This window comes from Tachyglossus aculeatus, chromosome 19 (genome assembly GCF_015852505.1).
Source record: "Tachyglossus aculeatus isolate mTacAcu1 chromosome 19, mTacAcu1.pri, whole genome shotgun sequence".
NCBI lineage: Eukaryota > Metazoa > Chordata > Mammalia > Monotremata > Tachyglossidae > Tachyglossus > Tachyglossus aculeatus.
Genome location: NC_052084.1, coordinates 36,778,779 through 36,797,542, shown reverse-complemented (window position 1 = coordinate 36,797,542; position 18,764 = coordinate 36,778,779). Strand labels below are relative to the sequence as shown.

Genomic DNA, 18,764 nt, shown 5'->3' with positions numbered 1-18,764 from the left:
TGGTATTTGTTAAGCACCCACTATGCGCTGTGCAAATGTACTGTTTTTTTCATAGTTTGTGTGAATAGTTAATACTAAGCAAGTTCAAATGATCAGAACTCTGAATTTTCTTGGAAACTTACACTTTTGCTTTCACTTTGCTAGTAGTTTACATTAACTGGTTTTCAAAGACAGGGTCGAAACTGTTCATTTGCTATTCCTAGTGCTTGGTGATGCAGGGGCTGTAATACATACAATTTGTATATGTAATGAACATATATCATACCTCTAACCAGGGGACGCACAGGAATGTTCGCAATCTAAATATTTTAGTGTACGTAAGACCTAGCTAAAAGTTTCTAAATGTGTGTCATCACTTTAGCACTTTGATATTCACCGCAGCCCCACATCATGAATGTAAATATTCTTGTGCTATGCTATTTTGCCTATTCCTAATATGTTTTAGTATCTGTTACCCCTGTGGATTGCAAGCTCCTTGTGGGCATGGATTGCATATTCCAACTCTGGTGAACTGAACTTTACCAAATGGTTAGTGCAATGCTTTGCATGCCGTAAGTGCTCAAATACCATTGAGTGATCACTGCACACAGTGGAATGTGTTATAATAACTGTGGTATGTGTTAAGTAGTTAATGTGTGCTGAGCACTGTATTATTGAGCTCTAGGACAGATAGGGCATTCTGGGGCATTCAAAAATACGATTGAATGAATGAATGAGTAGGTGTTAATCAGATCAGAAGCAGTCCCTGCCCCCCCAAGGAGCGTACAGTCTAGGAGGCAGAAGAAGTATTGAATCCCCATTTTACGGGTGAAGAAACTGAGGCACAGAGAAGCTCGTGCAAGTGGCAGATCCTGAGATTAGAACCCGGTTCTCTACTCCCAGGCCTGTGCACTCTCTACTAGGCCATGCGGCTTCCTGGTATCAAGTATCACTGGGGCGAAGTGAAGCATAATCATTTTTTGTGACTGATTTTAGCTCTGCAGTGTGCTTGACAAGACGGTTAGTGCATTTCCTTCCCTAAATCATGGTGACCTGGATTGAAACACCCGTGGAACGGGGAGAAGCTTTCAAAATGTTAAACTGTTCAGTTTCCAATAAGTTCAGAAGTCTGGTAAGACTCTACCAGCTTGTCATTTGTTACTACAGCAGGGTATATTGAGTGTGTGCTGTCTTCCAGTGTGTTGGCATAAAATATGAAAGAAGCAGCTTTCAGCTTTGGTGATGTTGCATCATTTTTCCCTTGTTTCCTTCTGCAGAGGTGAAGTCCTTTAGTTTGATTGCTTAGAAAAAAGATAAACATCGTCTTTTTTTTCCCCCCCCGTTTCAGCTCTTAGGCGTTGGGAGTGGAATTTCATTTCTCTGCGTATGGATCACTGAATGAATAATAGATGGCCTTACCTCGTCTTACTGGAGCATTACGCTCCTTTTCAAATGTCACCAAACAAGATGATTATAATGAAGAATCGGCCGACTTAATGGTACAGTTTTTTTTAGATAAGACATATTGCATTGCGCACACCCAGCCAAACGTGAGAAATCTTCTTGCCAGTTTTATTTCCTTAGGATGGAACTGCTGTTTTGTTTGATGTGAGACCAAAAGCATCTGGGATATAGATCCTGTCTTACTTTCTCCTTCTCCGACCTTAGTGATGCAGATAGCTAGTGTAGAATGTAATCTTTTCAAGTGCAAAGATACTGTTCCCCAGTCTTAAAGGTTTTTGTTGGTGTTGGTAGTTTTCTATCTTAGTTTATGCTAAATGCACTTTAGGCTTCCACTATTACTTTGCAGAAAAAGATGGTTTTTGCCACTGTGCTATAATTCTTGTGAGGGTTAAGTAAATTGGATTTGTCTGTTATGTGATTCTTCAAAATGGTTATTTTTCAAACAGACATTCGTTCAAATTGCTAAAAAAATTGAAATAGCCTCAAGATGAGACAGATCTGCCTTGGTTCTGTTATTCCATTTATTCTGCAAATTGCTGATGAACTCATACTTTGGAAAAAGGAAAGGACAGGTATCATTGGTTTCTAAGTTGAGATAATACTCCAGGTCTCAGAGGAAGCGTTAGGGATGCTTAATGTTGCGTCCTTAACCATTAGGAAAGATGCTAGGGCAGATATTAAGAAGGCAACAATTTCTATTCTTCAAAGTTCTCTTTGCCAATGGACACAAAACATTGTTGAGTGAACTGTTTTGACCTAGTAAAGAAATTGAGTATCTTCTTGATTGTATTTCCACAACATCTCCATTAGCGTTTTCTTGACTGGGTGGAAGAAACTTGTCAACAAAAAATATTTATTTCAATGTACAATTAATAAACTTTCCATGTACATAGTCTGTCAGTTAAAAATAATCTAAAAAACTTCCTTGCCCAGTCGTCATTCATTTAGTCATATTTATCGAGTGCTTACTGTGTGCAGAGAACTGTATTAAGCATTTCATTTACAAACTCTTCTTCAGTGTCATCCCTAATTAGCAACAACTTCCCACTACAAGAAATAAACATAGAGAGGCAGAAGATAGGGAGTTCCATAGAGATAAAGAGCACATAGCAACTGCCTTCGGAAATCTTTTTTGAACCATTAGTGCTTTTAGAGAGCATTTGTACAGGAAAACCATTTTGGATAATGTCGGTATATAGTTTTAGATAAATGTTCTATTGTTTGAAATTGTGGATGTGAATAGATGTATTTTTTACATTGTTGGGTTGATGGTGTTTGGTTGTACAAAAGCGTGTCCAATAGAGTGGAGAAAGTTTTTAACAGAATACTTCTCTAAACTATGCTGTTTTTTTTTACAGACTAAACGATCCAAGCTTCATGAGCACATTTTAGGCTTGGGCCTTACATGGAAGAAGATAGTAAAATTTGTGGATGATAATCTTGAGAAGAAAGAAGTGCAAATTGTCAGTGAAGATTTGAAAGCTATATTACAAGCAGCAAGACAGATAGGTAAGCTTTCCTTTTGGGAACTACTAGGTATTAAAAGAATTTCAGTAACATTAAAAAATGGGAGAGAGTCAAAATTTGGAACCAGGCAAGACTTTTCATGAGCCAGGCTCTTATTGGGAAAATTTTATTGGTTTATAATAATAACTGAAAAAATTGTCTTTATTGAGTACCTACTGAGGGCAATATACTAGGTTAAGCTCGTGGTAAAGTTTAAGAAAAGCCAAGACCATATTCCCTGTCCAAGGTAGTTGTAGCATTAGAAAAGAGGAAGAAAAATTTCCCTCTTAAATGGTGGGAAAGGCAAAAATCATACCTAGCTACCTGCCACTCTAACAAACTGGATTAAGTGAATCCAGTTTCCATCCTAAATTTTAGTTTAAAAAATATTTTTGGACCTATTTTTTCATTTTTATTTTATCTTATTAAAGTTTTTATTCATGTCATATTGTTGTTTTTTTATTTCAAGTATCAGTTGAAGCTTTTTTGGTTTGAAGTAATCTCAGTATTTTCCATTTAGTCTACATTTTCTTGAGTGTGTGAAGAGTTGGGACTTCTCTTTCTTACATAAAAATGAAGAAAGATTGCATATATCTAAGCCTGCCACCAATCCATCTAGAACTCACACTGAACAGTAGGTCACTGATGATAAACGGATATAAAGCAAACATAATTCTTGTGTGTGTCCTTGCTTTTAGATTTAAACTATCTTGTTTTAAAATATAAAGCGGACTGTCTTAGATTCTTCTGGATAGTTCTTAGCAATTTGGACACAAACTATTAAGTGATGTTTTCAGTGGCTATTTTTGAAAACTGTCCTTTCTCTCTTGAAAAGTAGATAAGCATACTTTTGACTTGGAATTTTTTTTAAAAGTTCATTTTCCCCAAAAGATTGTATTAGCAATAACACTTATAAAGCACCCACTGAGTGCAGTGCATTTTAATAAGCAATTAAGAACAAAGCAAAAGTGACAGATGCCCTGCCAACAAGAAGCTTACACTCGACATGCAACTATTTACAGAGTAATCAAAGTAAATAATTGTTCGATTGAGTGCACAAGTGCTGGATGTCTTGAATTTGTTCTTTGTTTCCTTAGTGAAGCACCTTCAATATGCAAGTGATGAACCACTGAATGAACAATAATCCAACATTGAAAAAGGCCACAAGAAATCCTTTAATAATAATAATAATAATAATAATTATAATGGCATTTATTAAGCACTGACTATGTGCAAAGCACTGTTCTAAGTGCGGGGGGAGGGGGGTTACAAAGTAATCAGGTTGTCCCATGGGGGGCTCACGGTGTTCATCCCCATTTTACAGATGAGGGAACTGAGGCCCAGAGAAGTGAAGTGACTTGCCCAAAGTTACACTACTGACAGTTGGCAGAGCTGGGATTGGAACCCATGACCTCCTACTTCAAAGCCTGGGCTCTTTCCATTGAGCCATGCTGCTTCTCTCCCTTGCCTTAAGTAAGGTGGCCACAAACAGAGGTCCCAAGAGAATGAATAATTAAAAATATTCCTAACTCCCCATGGCCCAGTCTAGTTTTTAAAATTCATTTACTTTCATAATTTTTTAAGGACTTCCTGTGTGCCACAGCACTGTGCTAAAGGCTGGGTTAGATATGGATAATCAGATAAGACATCGTGTGGGACAGGAACTAGTCAAGGAGTAGGGTACTATATCCCTATTGTACAGATGAGGGAAACTGAGGCTCAGAGTAAGTGACTCATTCAGGGTCACACAGCCGGTTGGGGTAGAACTGGGGTTAGAGCTTGCATCACCAGAGACTCAGTCTTCCTGTTTAGTAATAATACTTGTGGTACTTGTTAAGCACTTAGTTTGGGGATTAAGACTATGAGCCCCACAACCTGATTAGTGGTATCTACCCAACCACTTAGTACAGTGCCTGGCATATAGTAAGTGCTTAACAAGAACCCCCCACCAATAAAAAAAAACCCCAAAACAGAACACCATTCTAAGATCTGGGGAACATGTAAGATATGTTAGACACAGTCTCTTTCCCACAGGACTCAGTCTGAGTAGGAGGAAAAACAGGTGTTGAATCCCCATTTCACAGATGGGGTAACTAAGGCACAGAGAAGTTAAGTGACTTGCCCAAGTGACAAGTGGCAGAATTGGGATTAGAACCCAGTTCTTTCTGACTTGGAGGCTTCTGCTTGTGTCCACCACCCCATGCTGCTTCTCAGCGATGTCTTTCAGCTCAATGCCAAGCACGCTTTGGGTGCGTGGACCGTTTCAATGACCGTTACAGCGTTTTGAATTCCTGACAAGAGCACAGATTTCAATATAAATCAATGTTAAATCCTCAGAAGCCTGTTTTGAGAGAGGAGGCAAGTGTTATTTCTATTGCACAGATGGGGAAATTGAGCCACAAAGAGCAGGTGTAATTTGCAACAATCTGGAGGTGTCTCCGCTCTTATCTTTTCCACTTGCCTTGTCCTTTATAGGGTTTTTCTGAGGACACAGTCCCGTTATGTAAATAGGCATTCAAGCTGGAGGTATAGTGGAACAGAGCAGAATTTAAGTAAGCTAGCAATGTTTTCATGGCTAAATGGAGAATGCTAAATGGAGAATTAGAAGCAGCATGGTGTAATGGATCAAGCAGGGGCTTGGGATGCAGAAGGACCAGTAGTCTAATCCCAGCTTCGCCACTTGTCTGCTGTGTGACCTTGGGCAAATCACTTCACTTCTCTGGGCCTCAATTCCTTTGTGGGTAAAATAGGGATTGAGACTGAGCCCCATGTCAGTTAGGTACTGTGTCCAGCCCGATATATGTGTATCCACCCTAGGACTTAGTACAGTGTCTGGCACATAGTAAGTGCTTAACAAATATTGCAATTATCATCACTATTATTAATAATCATAGTAATGCTTCTTGAGGAAATCTGTTTCGCTTTTCAGGAGATCCCATCTTCCACAAATAATCAATCCACAAATAAGAAAGCATATTATTTCCTAGAATTTATTTTGGGCAGGTAAACGGGTTTAAGTGAAGCAGGCACATTGTTTTTCTGTTTATGTTTTAATTTTCATTTATTTTGTCCTTAGCCCTCCCTGGCTTGTATTAATTTCACTCTGTAAATTTGCTAAGTCTGTGGCTTAAGTATATGGCTTATTTCCTTGGCAATATGTAAAAATATGGTTTTACTGTAGAAAACTTGTATATTTTTAGAGCTTATTTTAGACATTTGTTGGGGGTTTAACTTCTGGAAAGTAGATTTGTTAATTAATGAGGATTGTGTTGTGATTGGAGCCAGAAGTATAGTAGCTCCCTGCTGAGTTAGGTCTACATTGGAATGAATATTGCAGGAAAGTAATGAATAAACATTGGCCTAGGAAAATGAAACAATTTGATCATTTTAAAGCATACATATGAGCCCTGGACTAAAATCAAGCCCCAAATGATGGGGCTTTAATGGTCTCTGAGTGGTCTTCAGCTTTCATTTCTCTCCCTTACATAATTTGAGAAGCAGCGTGGCTCCGTGGAAAGAGGCCGGGCTTGGGAGTCAGAGGTCATGGGTTCTAATCCCTGCTCCGCCAATTGTCAGCTGTGTGACTGTGCAAGTCACTTAATTTCTCTGGGCCTCAGTTACCTCATCTGGAAAATGGGGATGAAGACTGTAAATCCCCCGTGGGACAACCTGATCACCTTGTAACCTCCCCAGCGCTTAGAAGAGTGCTTTGCACATAGTAAGCTCTTAATAAATGCCATCATCATTATTATTATTAATTCTTTTCAAGGGTTGGAGTAAAAGCAGGATGCTTAGAATGAGACTATATATGTTGTTGACTCCTCTCCTGTGATCCCAAACATTTATGATAGCATGGATGTTAGAGAAGTTCCACAGCTTCATTGGAAGTGAAATGGATGTGTTGACCCTCTAAGGACTCCACTTGACAATCAAGCAATCCCTCCACCCTCTTTACGTTATTCCCACATTCTCTCGCCGTCACAACGGTTTTTAACAATTGTTCCCTTTGGCTTTTATGTGCCCACTCCACCACCATGTGCATTTTCGAAGCCAGTGCCGGAAAGGAAGCTGCTGTTGCGCAGTTAAAACCGATGGTTTATAAAGCTAAAACAGTCAAATGTAGAAATGTTAGTCATCAAGGACTGGCTGAGTGTGGAAAGGTCCTACCACTAAAATATATTAGTTGTATGTATTGAGCACTTACTGTGGGCAAAGCACTGTACTAAGTGCTTGGGAAAGTACAGTATAACAATAGACACATTCTCTGCCCATAACGAGCTTACAGTCTAAAGGACGAGCTTACATTTGAAGATATAAAAATACTCAGATATTTGAAGAGCAAAGTACTACAAAATTGGTTTTCCTGACTTTCCACAGTATGAAATTCCACAACCTCACTTAGTAACGTGTATGGTCTCCCAGTGTAGGTTCGTAATTAATCAATCAATCAATCAATCAATCAATCGTATTTTATTGAGCGCTTACTATGTGCAGAGCACTGTACTAAGCGCTTGGGAAGTACAAATTGGCATCACATAGAGACAGTCCCTACCCAACAGTGGGCTCACAGTCTAAAAGGGGGAGACAGAGAACAGAACCAAACATACCAACAAAATAAAATAAGTAGGATAGAAATGTACAAGTAAAATAAATAAATAAATAAATAGAGTAATAAATATGTGTTAAATATGTATTAATCAATCAATCGTATTTATTGAGCGCTTATTGTGTGCAGAGCACTGTACTAAGTGCTTGGGAAGTACAAGTTGGCAACATATAGAGACAGTCCCTACCCAACAGTGGGCTAATTTTATGTATGTGTGTGTATGTATGTATGTATCTATCTATATATATATATGTGTATATAAAAAAAATTACCCAGAAGAGTATGCCTGTAAACAGCTTGTGTATATATATACACAAGCTGTTTACAGGCATACTCTTCTGGGTAATTTTTTTTTTTTTTTAAAAGGGGCATCCAACCTTGAATGAGGAACCAATTTCTCATTTATAAAATTGTACATTGTACCTTTGATATACGACTTGTTTGATTTAAGGTACAATTCTCATTCCATTCTTTTAAATGTCTTTATTAAGGGCTTACTATATGCCAGGCACTGTACTAAGCACTGGGGTAGATACAATTTAATCACTTTGGGCATAGTTCGTATCCACATGGGGCTCAGAGTCAATCTACATTTTACAGATGAGAGGTATGAGGCATAGAGAAGTTAAGTGACTTGCCCAAGGTCACACAGCAGACAAGTGGCAGAGTTGGGATCAGGACCCAGGGCCTTCTGACCCCCCGGCCGGTGCTATATCCACTGGGCCACACTGCTTTTCATTGTCATATTTATTGAGCGCTTACTGTGTGCAGAGCACTGTACTAAGCGCTTGCGAAGTACAAGTTGGCAACATATAGAGAGGTCCCTACCCAACAACGGGCTCACAGTCTCTGAATAGCATCTGAAGGCCCCCACCTGCATGTACTTCACTACTGTCTTGTTGAACCACACATAACTCTTTCTCCTTCCTAGACAGACATGTGGATTCATATAGAAAAAAGGAGATCGGAAATCTGTTTGGACAGAGGAATTGGCAAGGGAATCACTTTATAGATGAGGGCAGTGATAACAGAAATGATAGCATCTTGGAGACTATTTTCCCTCCTTGGCGCTCAGCCTTGAAACTTTGTAGATACATTGCTCTTCTAGATCTCTTTTCCAATTGCCGTCTCTATTATTTCTCCTTTTTAAAAAAGAACAGTTGGCTGGAGGCTGTCGGAACCCAACTGCTTGGACCATGCCAGGTGATTTATGTCATTTATCGTGGAGTCTTGACTAGAGAAATGCACACTCCTTCAGGCTGTTTTGATAAGCACCTGAAAGCCTCCATGGCACCTAGTAAAGTAGCTTCAGTACTGGTTATCACTACTCCTTGCCTTGGCCTGACAATTTGGTGTTTCTCTGAGGATTTTTCAACATACTATGTGGAGTTTTTCAGCTTTGAATCATGACCCATCCATTTGGGGGCTGGGGGAAGCATTCTTCTCTTTCACTGCATTGCTGCTTTTTTTCCACTTAAGGCTTTTTATGTTGGATTTGGATTTATTTTTCTTTTAAAAATTTTGAATCCTAGGCACAGTTCCCAACTGTTTTTGAGCTCATTGCCGTTTTCATTTGGAGGCAAAAGCTAGATTACTACAGTTGCTGCTCTTTACCTCTCCATCCCCCCATCTTACCTCCTTCCCTTCCCCACAGCACCTGTATATATGTATATATGGTTGTACATATTTATTACCCTATTAATTAATTTATTTATTTATTTTACTTGTACATTTCTATCCTATTTATTTTATTTTGTTGGTATGTTTGGTTCTGTTCTCTGTCTCCCCCTTTTAGACTGTGAGCCCACTGTTGGGTAGGGACTGTCTCTATGTGTTGCCAATTTGTACTTCCCAAGGGCTTAGTACAGTGCTCTGCACATAGTAAGCACTCAATAAATACGATTGATTGATTGATGGATTGATTTACCTATCGATGGAACTTCAGGGGGAATTAATCTTCTAAGACCATAAACTCATTGTAGGCAGGGAATGTGTCTACGAACTCTGTTATATTGTAATCATCCAAGTGCTTAGTACAGTGCTCTGCAAACAGGGAGCACTCTAACACAGTTGATTGATTAATCAGTTGATTTGTGGTTTTGTGAACAAATATGTATCAAATGTCTTCAACTCATTTCAGCTCACTCTAACTTGATACTACTGACAGACTGATGCCTCTGAAGAAGTAGTAAAAGCTGCTACAGAACTGATCTTGTTGAACCTTCCTGCACACAAAAGCATTGTCCTTTGCTGGGCTGTTTGGTTTACTGTTTACAGTCCCTTGTACTGCTTGCATTTTTCTCTCTGTTTCATGATACTTGAAAAGACATTTCTTTCTCAGTCCCTTGGTTTTCCCAGGCCACTAGTGGTAGGAGTGGTCGGATGAGGGTGGTAGGGGAGCCCACGGCATCGCTAGAACCCCATAAGTCCAATTGGCAACCGAGAAATGGGCGTCTTTGTCTCGTTCTCTGCCAGAGGCCGGCACACACTCCCTGAGACACACGAGGAAAGTGTTGATTCCTGATTTTAATTATCTTGGAGTGAGCAATTCCAGTGTATTTGGTTAAGTGGAAGAGGGCATTGGTAATTCCGAGCTCATGTGTGATGTGCCCACTGGACAAGAGCTTTCCAAATTTGAGAGGTCTAATGCCTGAATTGAACATCACTTTTTGTCTGTGGTGCTGTTGAATACCGAGTATTGAAATGGAGGCTGTTTGCTTTCAGGCATTGAGCCCCCTCCCCCAGTAATATTTCACACATCTTAATGCAATGTTTATAGCACACATTTACACAGAGTAGAGTCTGTGAAAATTAAATCCATCGAGAAAGAGAATTTGTGCCTGGAAAAAGAACCCCTGAGAATATGTACATTTTGTGTTGGGCCACACTTGCAGTGAGTAATGCTTTGTTGTTGTTTTTTTGCTGGTTCTTTTTGTTTTTTGTTTGGTTTTGGTTTTTTTTTTTTTTGAGAAGACATCTGAGAAGGGGGAATATGCTGCAGGTTGCCTTCGTACAGCAGAATGAATTTCATATCATGTTTGTGCTGGAAACCATAGATTTTTTGCATTTGCAAGTTTGGGGCTCAGGATATTTGCTCCAATTTTGGGGGGTGAGCCCACTGTTGGGTAGGGACTGTCTCTATATGTTGCCAATTTGTACTTCCCAAGCGCTTAGTACAGTGCTCTGCACATAGTAAGCGCTCAATAAATACGATTGATATGATATCATAAACAGGGATGGGGAATGATTTTTGATCTAATTTTATGTTCTGGTGGTGAAGTGATTAGCTGTCCCAGCACTAAAATTCTACTTTAAAGTTTAACTGTATATGTGTACACACAGAAAGACACACAACCACCTTACCAAAAAGCCAGAGGCTTGGTTTTGAGCATTCTCAGCAGAATCAAACATCACGTCCCTTCTTTGTTCATATTGCATCCTGAGCTACCTGACACTGACATATGAAAGCAGCAGTAGTGCAATAGCTAGATTTTTGCATTATCCAAGAATATCTCTGACCCGAAATGCAATTTTTTTTTTTGATGATCAAGTATAGAAAAATATGAAGGTTATACCATCTTTTCTAGAAAACCAGTTGCATCAACTCTTTTGGCCCACAAAAAGTATCTATGTCTGCGGAGACACAAATAAATGAGGAAAAACTAGCATTGACTGAAAAGTAATGTTGAATGTATGCTAAGCAGAAAAAAACTCACTCATTTTAGGCTTTTCTTTTTAACATAGACCTCGACAGTGATAACTGCCAGAAACTAGGGGCAGGTACCCCACCAACTCTTCCTAGGGGAACAAGGAGCAGATGGCTAGATGAGTTCAATCAATCAGTAGTGTTTATTGATTGCTTAGTTTCTGCACAACAGTATACTAAGAGCTTGTGAGAGTACAATAAAGTGGAGTTGGTAGACATGTTCCCTACCCACAAGGAGCTTATAGTCTAGACGGGGGAGACAGAATTACAGATATGTACATAAGGGTAGAGTGGAAAAACAGCTGCTTAAAGGGTACAGATCTAAGTGCATGCATGATGCAAAAGAGAGATGGGGGCATGATTTAATTGGGGAAGGCCTCTTGCAGGAGATGTGATTCTAATAGGGCTTTGAAGGTGGGGAAAATGGTGGTCTGTCGCATACGGAGTGAGGAGATGGGAAAGAGGTTGGCAGCACGAGAGACAAGAGTGAGGCACAGTGAGAAAGCTACTGTTTGAGGAGCAAAGCGTGGCAGGCTGGGCTGCAGTAAGAAATTAATGAGGAATAATAGGAGGGACTAAGATGATGTGGTTTAAAGCCAATGGTAAGAAGTGTAAAATGGGGATTAAATCCTACTCCCTCTGTTTTCTTATGTGAGCCCCATGTACGACAGGTGCCTGATGAACCCCAGCGCTTAGAACACTGCTTGGCACATAACATAATAATAATGATAATAGTATAATTTTGAAGTTTCACTTGTTATTTGTAATGACTTTGAAAGAGTATTCTGTTAATGGAGTTTATTAAGCACCTACTGGTTTGAGAGCACTGGATTGAACACCTTGGAGAGTAAAGATCAGGAGCTTAGACCAGTATTAATTGTACGATTTTAGTTAAAGATTTTAGTTTACTCGTGTAGATTTGTCTTTTTCTAAGGAACTCAGGTAGCTTCCATGCTAGAGTGACTCTAACCTGGCCTCATCTGTGTTTGAACAGTTGGAACGGACAATGGGCAAGAAGCAATCGAAAGTGGCGCTGCTTTCCTCTTCAAGACGTTTCACATGAAGGATTGCGTCGGTCACAATGAGACAAAGGCCATCAAGCAGATGTTTGGTCCCTTTCCATCGTCATCTGCAACCGCTGCTTGCGATGCCACGGGTCGGATTGCTTCGCACTTTGAGGAAGAACATCTCGCAGCCTTTGTACAACTGGCCAAAGAGAAGAATGGTGACGGAGGATTCTTCGGTAAGAACATAGTGTTTTCATTTGACATGCACGAACTGGATCACTGTGAGGAGCTGCCAATGAACGGCGATGTGGATACCCAGAAAATGATAAGCCTGGACTATAAGAAGTTTCTGAATAACCACTTGGAACATTTCCAAGGTAGTTACACGTCAGATCTCAAGCCCGAGGAAAAAACAAATACTTCCTATCTGTGGTGCGAAGTTGAGAAGTATTTGAAGGAAACTTTGAAGGGAACTGCGGAAGCACCGAGCCCGGAAGATCTCTGCTGCACTTTGTACGATATGCTTGCATCCGTGAGGAGTGGCGATGAACTTCAGAATGAGGTACAGTAGGAGACTGAGGTTCTGTCTTGGTGAAATAGTAGGGTTGTTATAGCCTCATCTGTCTCATGAGTTCACCCCTTTACATTGTGTTATCACAGGGAGAAGCAGAGAAGCCCCATGGCTTAGCAGATAGAATATGGGACTTGGAGTCAGAAGGTTCTAATTCTGGCTCTGCTACTTGTCTGCTGTGTGACCTTGGGCATGTCACTTCACTTCTCTGTGCCGGTTACCCCATCTGTAAAACGGGGATTAAGACTGTGAGCCCCATGTGGGATGTGGACAGTATCCAAACCTGATTTGCTTGTATTTACCCCAGCACTGAGTGCAGTGCCTAGCACAAAGTAAGCGATTAATGAATACCATAAAAACCCTCAAAACACCCCACCCCCAAAAGCCCACACATTCCAATGCATAATTGCCATCAAATCTCCTGTGCTAAATGTTGTTTGCATCTTGATACCCACCAGAAGATCATAAGTGATGCAATATGGGTCAGAATAATGGTCTACGTAGCCCAGTGCTTTCCGAAGGATGTGTGGAGGAACACTGATGCTTATCAGTACGGACATCTGACCCATAAAATTAGGAATTGTTATTGTTCTCTCATTACTCTTTAGTGATCTTATATTCTGGAAATTAACCACAACCCCCTTGAATCTAGGAATTGGCAAGGCTTTCCCTATGCTTACCATTCACCGTTCTGTTTTGCCTCCCTGCATTTTGTTGTTAAACACTCATCTCCAGCAAATATCAAGTGCTTGTGCGTTCCTGGGCTGCTGTGAGGAGCATTTTAAAAAACCTGTTAATCTTGAAAGCACTCCAAATACCTTTGGGTCTTATGGGAGTTGTTTCAAAGCAAAGATTTCTCTGCCTGAAACTTACACTCTTTCCCTGTTGCTTCTTGACCTTGCCTTTATTTAAAGTGACTGCTGATTTTAAGCTCTTAAATTGAAGCAGAAGAGGTGCCTTTAAAAACATTTCTAGAGAAGTAAGAGCAACAAGTTTTTCTCCCCGTAAATGTTTAGATTTGAATCCAAATGGAAGCATCTCTGTACTTGCTTGTCTTATGCTGTCGAGTTGTCTCCGACCCATAGCGATTCCATGGACACATCTCTCCCAGAACGCCCCACCTCTCTCTGCAATTGTTCTGGTAGTGTATTCATAGAGTTTTCTTGGTTAAAAATACAGATGGAACTAGTTTACCATTGCTTCCTTCTGTGCAGTAAACTTGAGTGTCTGCCCTCGACACTCTCCCAATGCCACTGCTGCTCTGCACAGGTGAATTTTGACTTGTAGCAGAATGCCTTCCACTGCCCAAGCTAGTAATGGAATGGGTATGCCTCTGCTTGACTCTCCCTCCCTTCTAGACTGTGAGCCTGTTGTTGGGTAGGGACTGTCTCTATCTGTTGCTGAATTGTACTTTCCAAGCGCTTAGTATAGTGCTTTGCACATAGTAAGCGCTAAATAAATACGATTGAATGAATAGTGTGGTAGAGTACTGGAAACTCTCCAGGTGCGACCCAGAGAGGGGGGGCATCTCTGTACCAGGCTAGATATAATGTGGTTTAGTGGTTCTGTAATGCTGATGACTGAATTTGAATAGCTTGAGGGTGTTTAAAAGAATAACTAGGTTTCTTTTTTTTTTTTTTTTTTGGAGAATGGGAGTGTTAAATTAACTGAAGAAATTTCTCTTGCCATTTGGTAACTTTCTGTTGGGGGGCAGTACATGAAGGGAAAGACTGGTGGCTTTGCGGTGTTAAAACTTTCCCTGGTTGCTCTTATCAGGGCTTCTTGTCTCTGAATGTAGATACCCGTCCCTCTTACAAATGAGAAGGAATATCATAGATGTGTTTTTGGACAGACCACACTGGCGCTAATACCATTAGTCAATGTATATGGCTTTGAAAGACTGATGTCCTCAAGAGCTGTTTATTTTCCAAGGCTTGCCCTTTTCCTACTTATTTTTAGTATTACTACACATCAGAGGTATGTTGGGGCTAAGGCCATGCCTCTGCATTATCATCATTATGGAATCACAATTATGGCTTTTAAGTGTTTTCTATGAGTGAAGCGCTAGGTTGGTGCAAAGTTGTGAGATGAGAGTCTCACCCTGTCCCACAATAGAAACTAATAATAGTAATAATGATGGCATTTAAGTGCTTACTTGGTGTCAAGCACTGTTCTAAGAGCTGGGGTAGATAGAATATAATCAGGTTAAGCCCCAAAGAGGTTGAGACTTGATGAAGGTTACCCAGTAGGTTAGAAGCAGACCTGGGATTCAAATTTGGGTGCCCTCACTCCCAAGCCCTTGCTTTTTCCACCAGAGCGTATTGTCTCTCTAACTCTGCTACTTAGTTGTGGTATGTATTATGTGCTAAGAACTGGAATAAATGCAAGTTATTTAGATCAGGCATAGTCCCTATCCCACAAGAATCACAATATAAATGAAGTGCATTATTTTCTCTCTTACCTGGTTTCTTGAATATGACATAAGTTGGTGAGGCCTTCAGTGTACGATCCATAGTTTGCAAACCTTCTCTATCTTGTGTATTCAAGCCTTTATGCCTCACTTTGGAAGTAGTTCGAAGCAGATCAATCAATCAGTGGGGCTGATTGAATGAATGAATGAATTTATTGAGCATTTACTATGGGCAGACCACTGTATTAAGCTCTTGGGAGAGTATACCACAACAAAGCTAGCAGACATGTTTCCTGTCCGCAATGAAATTTCAGTCTAGAAATATGGCATTGATCCTAATGAGAGGGTCAGAACTCCAGGTCTTATTACTCCTTAAAATATGCATGTGAAAGGGGAGCCAGTTAAAAAATGCAAATGAAGTTGTGGTTCAGCAAATACAGTGTATTTAGTAATTAAAGATGCAGCCGTCTAGGGCAACATGTGTATTTGATGCTTTATAAATGATGTATATACACTGCAAATATTTGTGATTGTCTTTAGTTACTCTTTGTTATCCAGAGTGAGCCATAAATTCTTTGTTGAAAAGCTTAACAGCAAATTTTGGCAACATACTCTTAGGGAAGCAATAGGTATGAAAGGAACAGAAGCTTGCAGCATAGTGGTGTGTATGTAAACAAAGGACAGTGTTTTGGGATTATTTTTTTTGTTTGTTTGGGTTTTTTTTGACCTGTGTTAGTTGAAGGGTAGAGAAGTATACTGTACATTGTTCCCTTCTCAGCTGCCCTTAGGAGTGGTGGCTGTGGTCTAGTACTGGACTGGTGTAAATGCTCATGGAGTTAGTGTCCAAACTGCCCAGTTAGGACAAGAGTATCTTGAGGCTGGTTTCTAAGATTGGACTTGGCTTTTGTGCAGATGAGCCTCTTTCATTATAGAATTTGCAGTTTGACATTTGCTGCTGGCAGAGAGTCATGGCTTTGTGCAGATGGGACTCCTCAGCACATAGCTGTCCACTGCTCCACATCCATTTCTGATACAAAAGGGGCCTCAGGAATAAGGCAGAGCAGGTGATTACTTCAGTAAGCCTCTAGAGAAGGATTTTATTTGGTTAGTGCTCATTTGCACCCCTAGCCCTAACCCTCCCGCCCCCGCCAAACTCCCATCCAATGCTGGAAAGAGAGTATGGTGCCCACAGAGCGAATATCACAAGATGCGTGGGATGGAGAGTGCTTCTGGGTGACCCTGGTTGGCATTTGTTGAAAGATTCTTGGAGATGGTGAAGCCTGAGTCAGAAATGATGATATGACTATCCATTAGCCTGGTATATTTGATCATTTCCATCTGCTGGTGGACTGTGGGGAAATGTTAACAGGCCTACTCCTTCTTACCAGAATGACAGGGACGTTAAACAGGTTAACGTGAATAGATGTTCTCTCAGCTCTGTGGTTCAAATTGGGTTGCTTTCTCCCATCTCCTTTCTTCCGTTAACCGTTAATAGGAAAAGCAACTACCCTGCTTGAGAAGGTTACCCAGGTCAGTAATACTCTTCAACTTCAGAATTGAATTCTGTCTCGGTTTAAAAATACAAATCAGATGTGACTCTTCTTCATGTTTCAACTCCTTCCATATTTTTTCCTAAAATGTTAGCCTTACCTAACCTTTTCAGGTAACTCCACTTCTCTCTTTCTATTTTATATACTGGTCAGGAACAAAAACGATAGGTAATTTCAGTGTTATGCTAGTTCATAAGTTAGATAATCAATCACATTTGAGTGTTTCTGGAGCGCAGAGCACTGTACTAAACACTTGGGAGAGTACAGTACAACAGTGAAACAAACACATTCCCTGCCCACAAATTGACAATGATGAAACAGTGAGGATCAGCGTCTAGGCCAACAAGCTCAGAAATGAAGAAACATCCACATATCAAGTGTGAATCCTTAGTGTATGGAATTTGCCACCATAAATGTGGGTAGGGGTTCTGAAAGTGGAAGGGGAAAGGATGGAGAGATTTATATCACTGGTAGAATTGGAAGCATTATGCAGAAACAAATACCTTGATTTGGTGACCATCCACAAAGGGAATGAAAAGTAGATGTATACTGACAGGTCTCTTTTCCCTGCAGAGGAGGACTATAATAATAATTGCCATCATGATATTTGTGAAGGGCTTAATATGGGTAAAGCACAGCTTTAAGCACTGGAGTAGATACATGTTGATCCGGTTTGACTCAGTCCTTGTCCCACATAAGGCTCACAGTCAAAGTAGGAGGGCGGGCAGGTATTGAATCTCCATTTTATAGATGAGGAAACTGAGGCACAGAGAAATTGACTAGTGTAAAAGTATCGGGCACAATCCTCCTCAACCATCCACAGAAACTGAAGTTTTGGGTCATCACTCTTAGAAATTTTCCTTCTGGTTCTCTCTCTCGCCTCCCAAATATGGGCTATGTGGGAATTGCTCTGTGAGGACTGGCAACCGTAAGGATAGCCTCGAGTATTTATTGAGTACTTCCTGTGTGCTGGGCAATGTACTGGGTGCTTGGGGGTAAGTATAATACAATAGAGTTGGTAGATGCTATCCCTTCCCTCAAGGAGTTTTCAGTCTGTAAGAGGAAACAAACACTGAAATAAATTATAGACCGGGAAAATGGATATGTATAAAACTGTTGTGGGGGTGGGATGAATTTCAAGTGCATAGGTGAATAGAGCTGGTTTAGATGAGCCATGGAATTTGGGGATTGACCTTCGTCCTTAAGAGCCTTACCAGCTCTGTGATTTTATAATCTTTGCAGAGGTAGGTAAAGAAGAAAGCAGAAAAGTTCATTTTATTTTCGTTTTAATTCCACTTAACCAATTGATGCAATTCAAGAGAATAATCATGGTACTTATTAAGCACTTACTGTGCCAAATATTGTGCTAACCACTGCGGTAGATACAAGATAGTCAGACCAATATGTGTCTTCTGTGGATTCACAGTTTCAGAGGATATTTTATTCCCATTTTATAAATGGGAAACAGAGGGTTGGGGTATTTATCGCATTTCTGTATTTCAATCGTAAATTGTATTTCAATTGTATTTATTGAGTGCCTACTGTGTACAGAGCATGTACTAAGCACTTGGGAGAGTACAACTTAACACGTTCCCTGCCCACAATGAGATTACAGTCTAGAAGGGTATTTGATTAAGCTAGAGTTGATCAAAAGTTGAAAATTTGTCATTCCCAAGTACCCTTATTTCTGTACCCCCAACGTTTGGCTAGACATCTCTGTGTTTGGAGCTTGTCATTTATTTTCGGACATTCACGTTACTACTGATGTTTCCATCTACCTTCACCATCTTAACCTGCTTTTTGCTGTTTTCCCCAGCCCTTTCCTTGCTTCCCTGTCTTGGATTTTTCTCAAGTTATGCTACCCACCATCCTCACATTTTTTTCATTGTCCTAAATGTAGGCCTTTCTTTATAAGGTTACAGCTCATAACTGTAGGGTCTCCTTTTTTTGAAGTTTTTAGAATTT

General features: G+C 40.2%; 1 protein-coding gene across 1 annotated transcript in view; it reads left to right on the top strand.

The window, feature by feature from the left end:
• Nucleotides 1-18,764, top strand: part of ASCC3 (activating signal cointegrator 1 complex subunit 3) — a 281,982-nt gene that overhangs the window by 16,179 nt on the left and 247,039 nt on the right. Inside the window, exons 2-4 of the mRNA XM_038761176.1 lie at nt 1,328-1,478; nt 2,802-2,952; nt 12,256-12,830. Of these exons, the coding sequence (XP_038617104.1) occupies nt 1,389-1,478; nt 2,802-2,952; nt 12,256-12,830 (816 nt within the window). The 5' untranslated portion in view covers nt 1,328-1,388. The remainder of the gene's footprint in view (nt 1-1,327; nt 1,479-2,801; nt 2,953-12,255; nt 12,831-18,764) is intronic.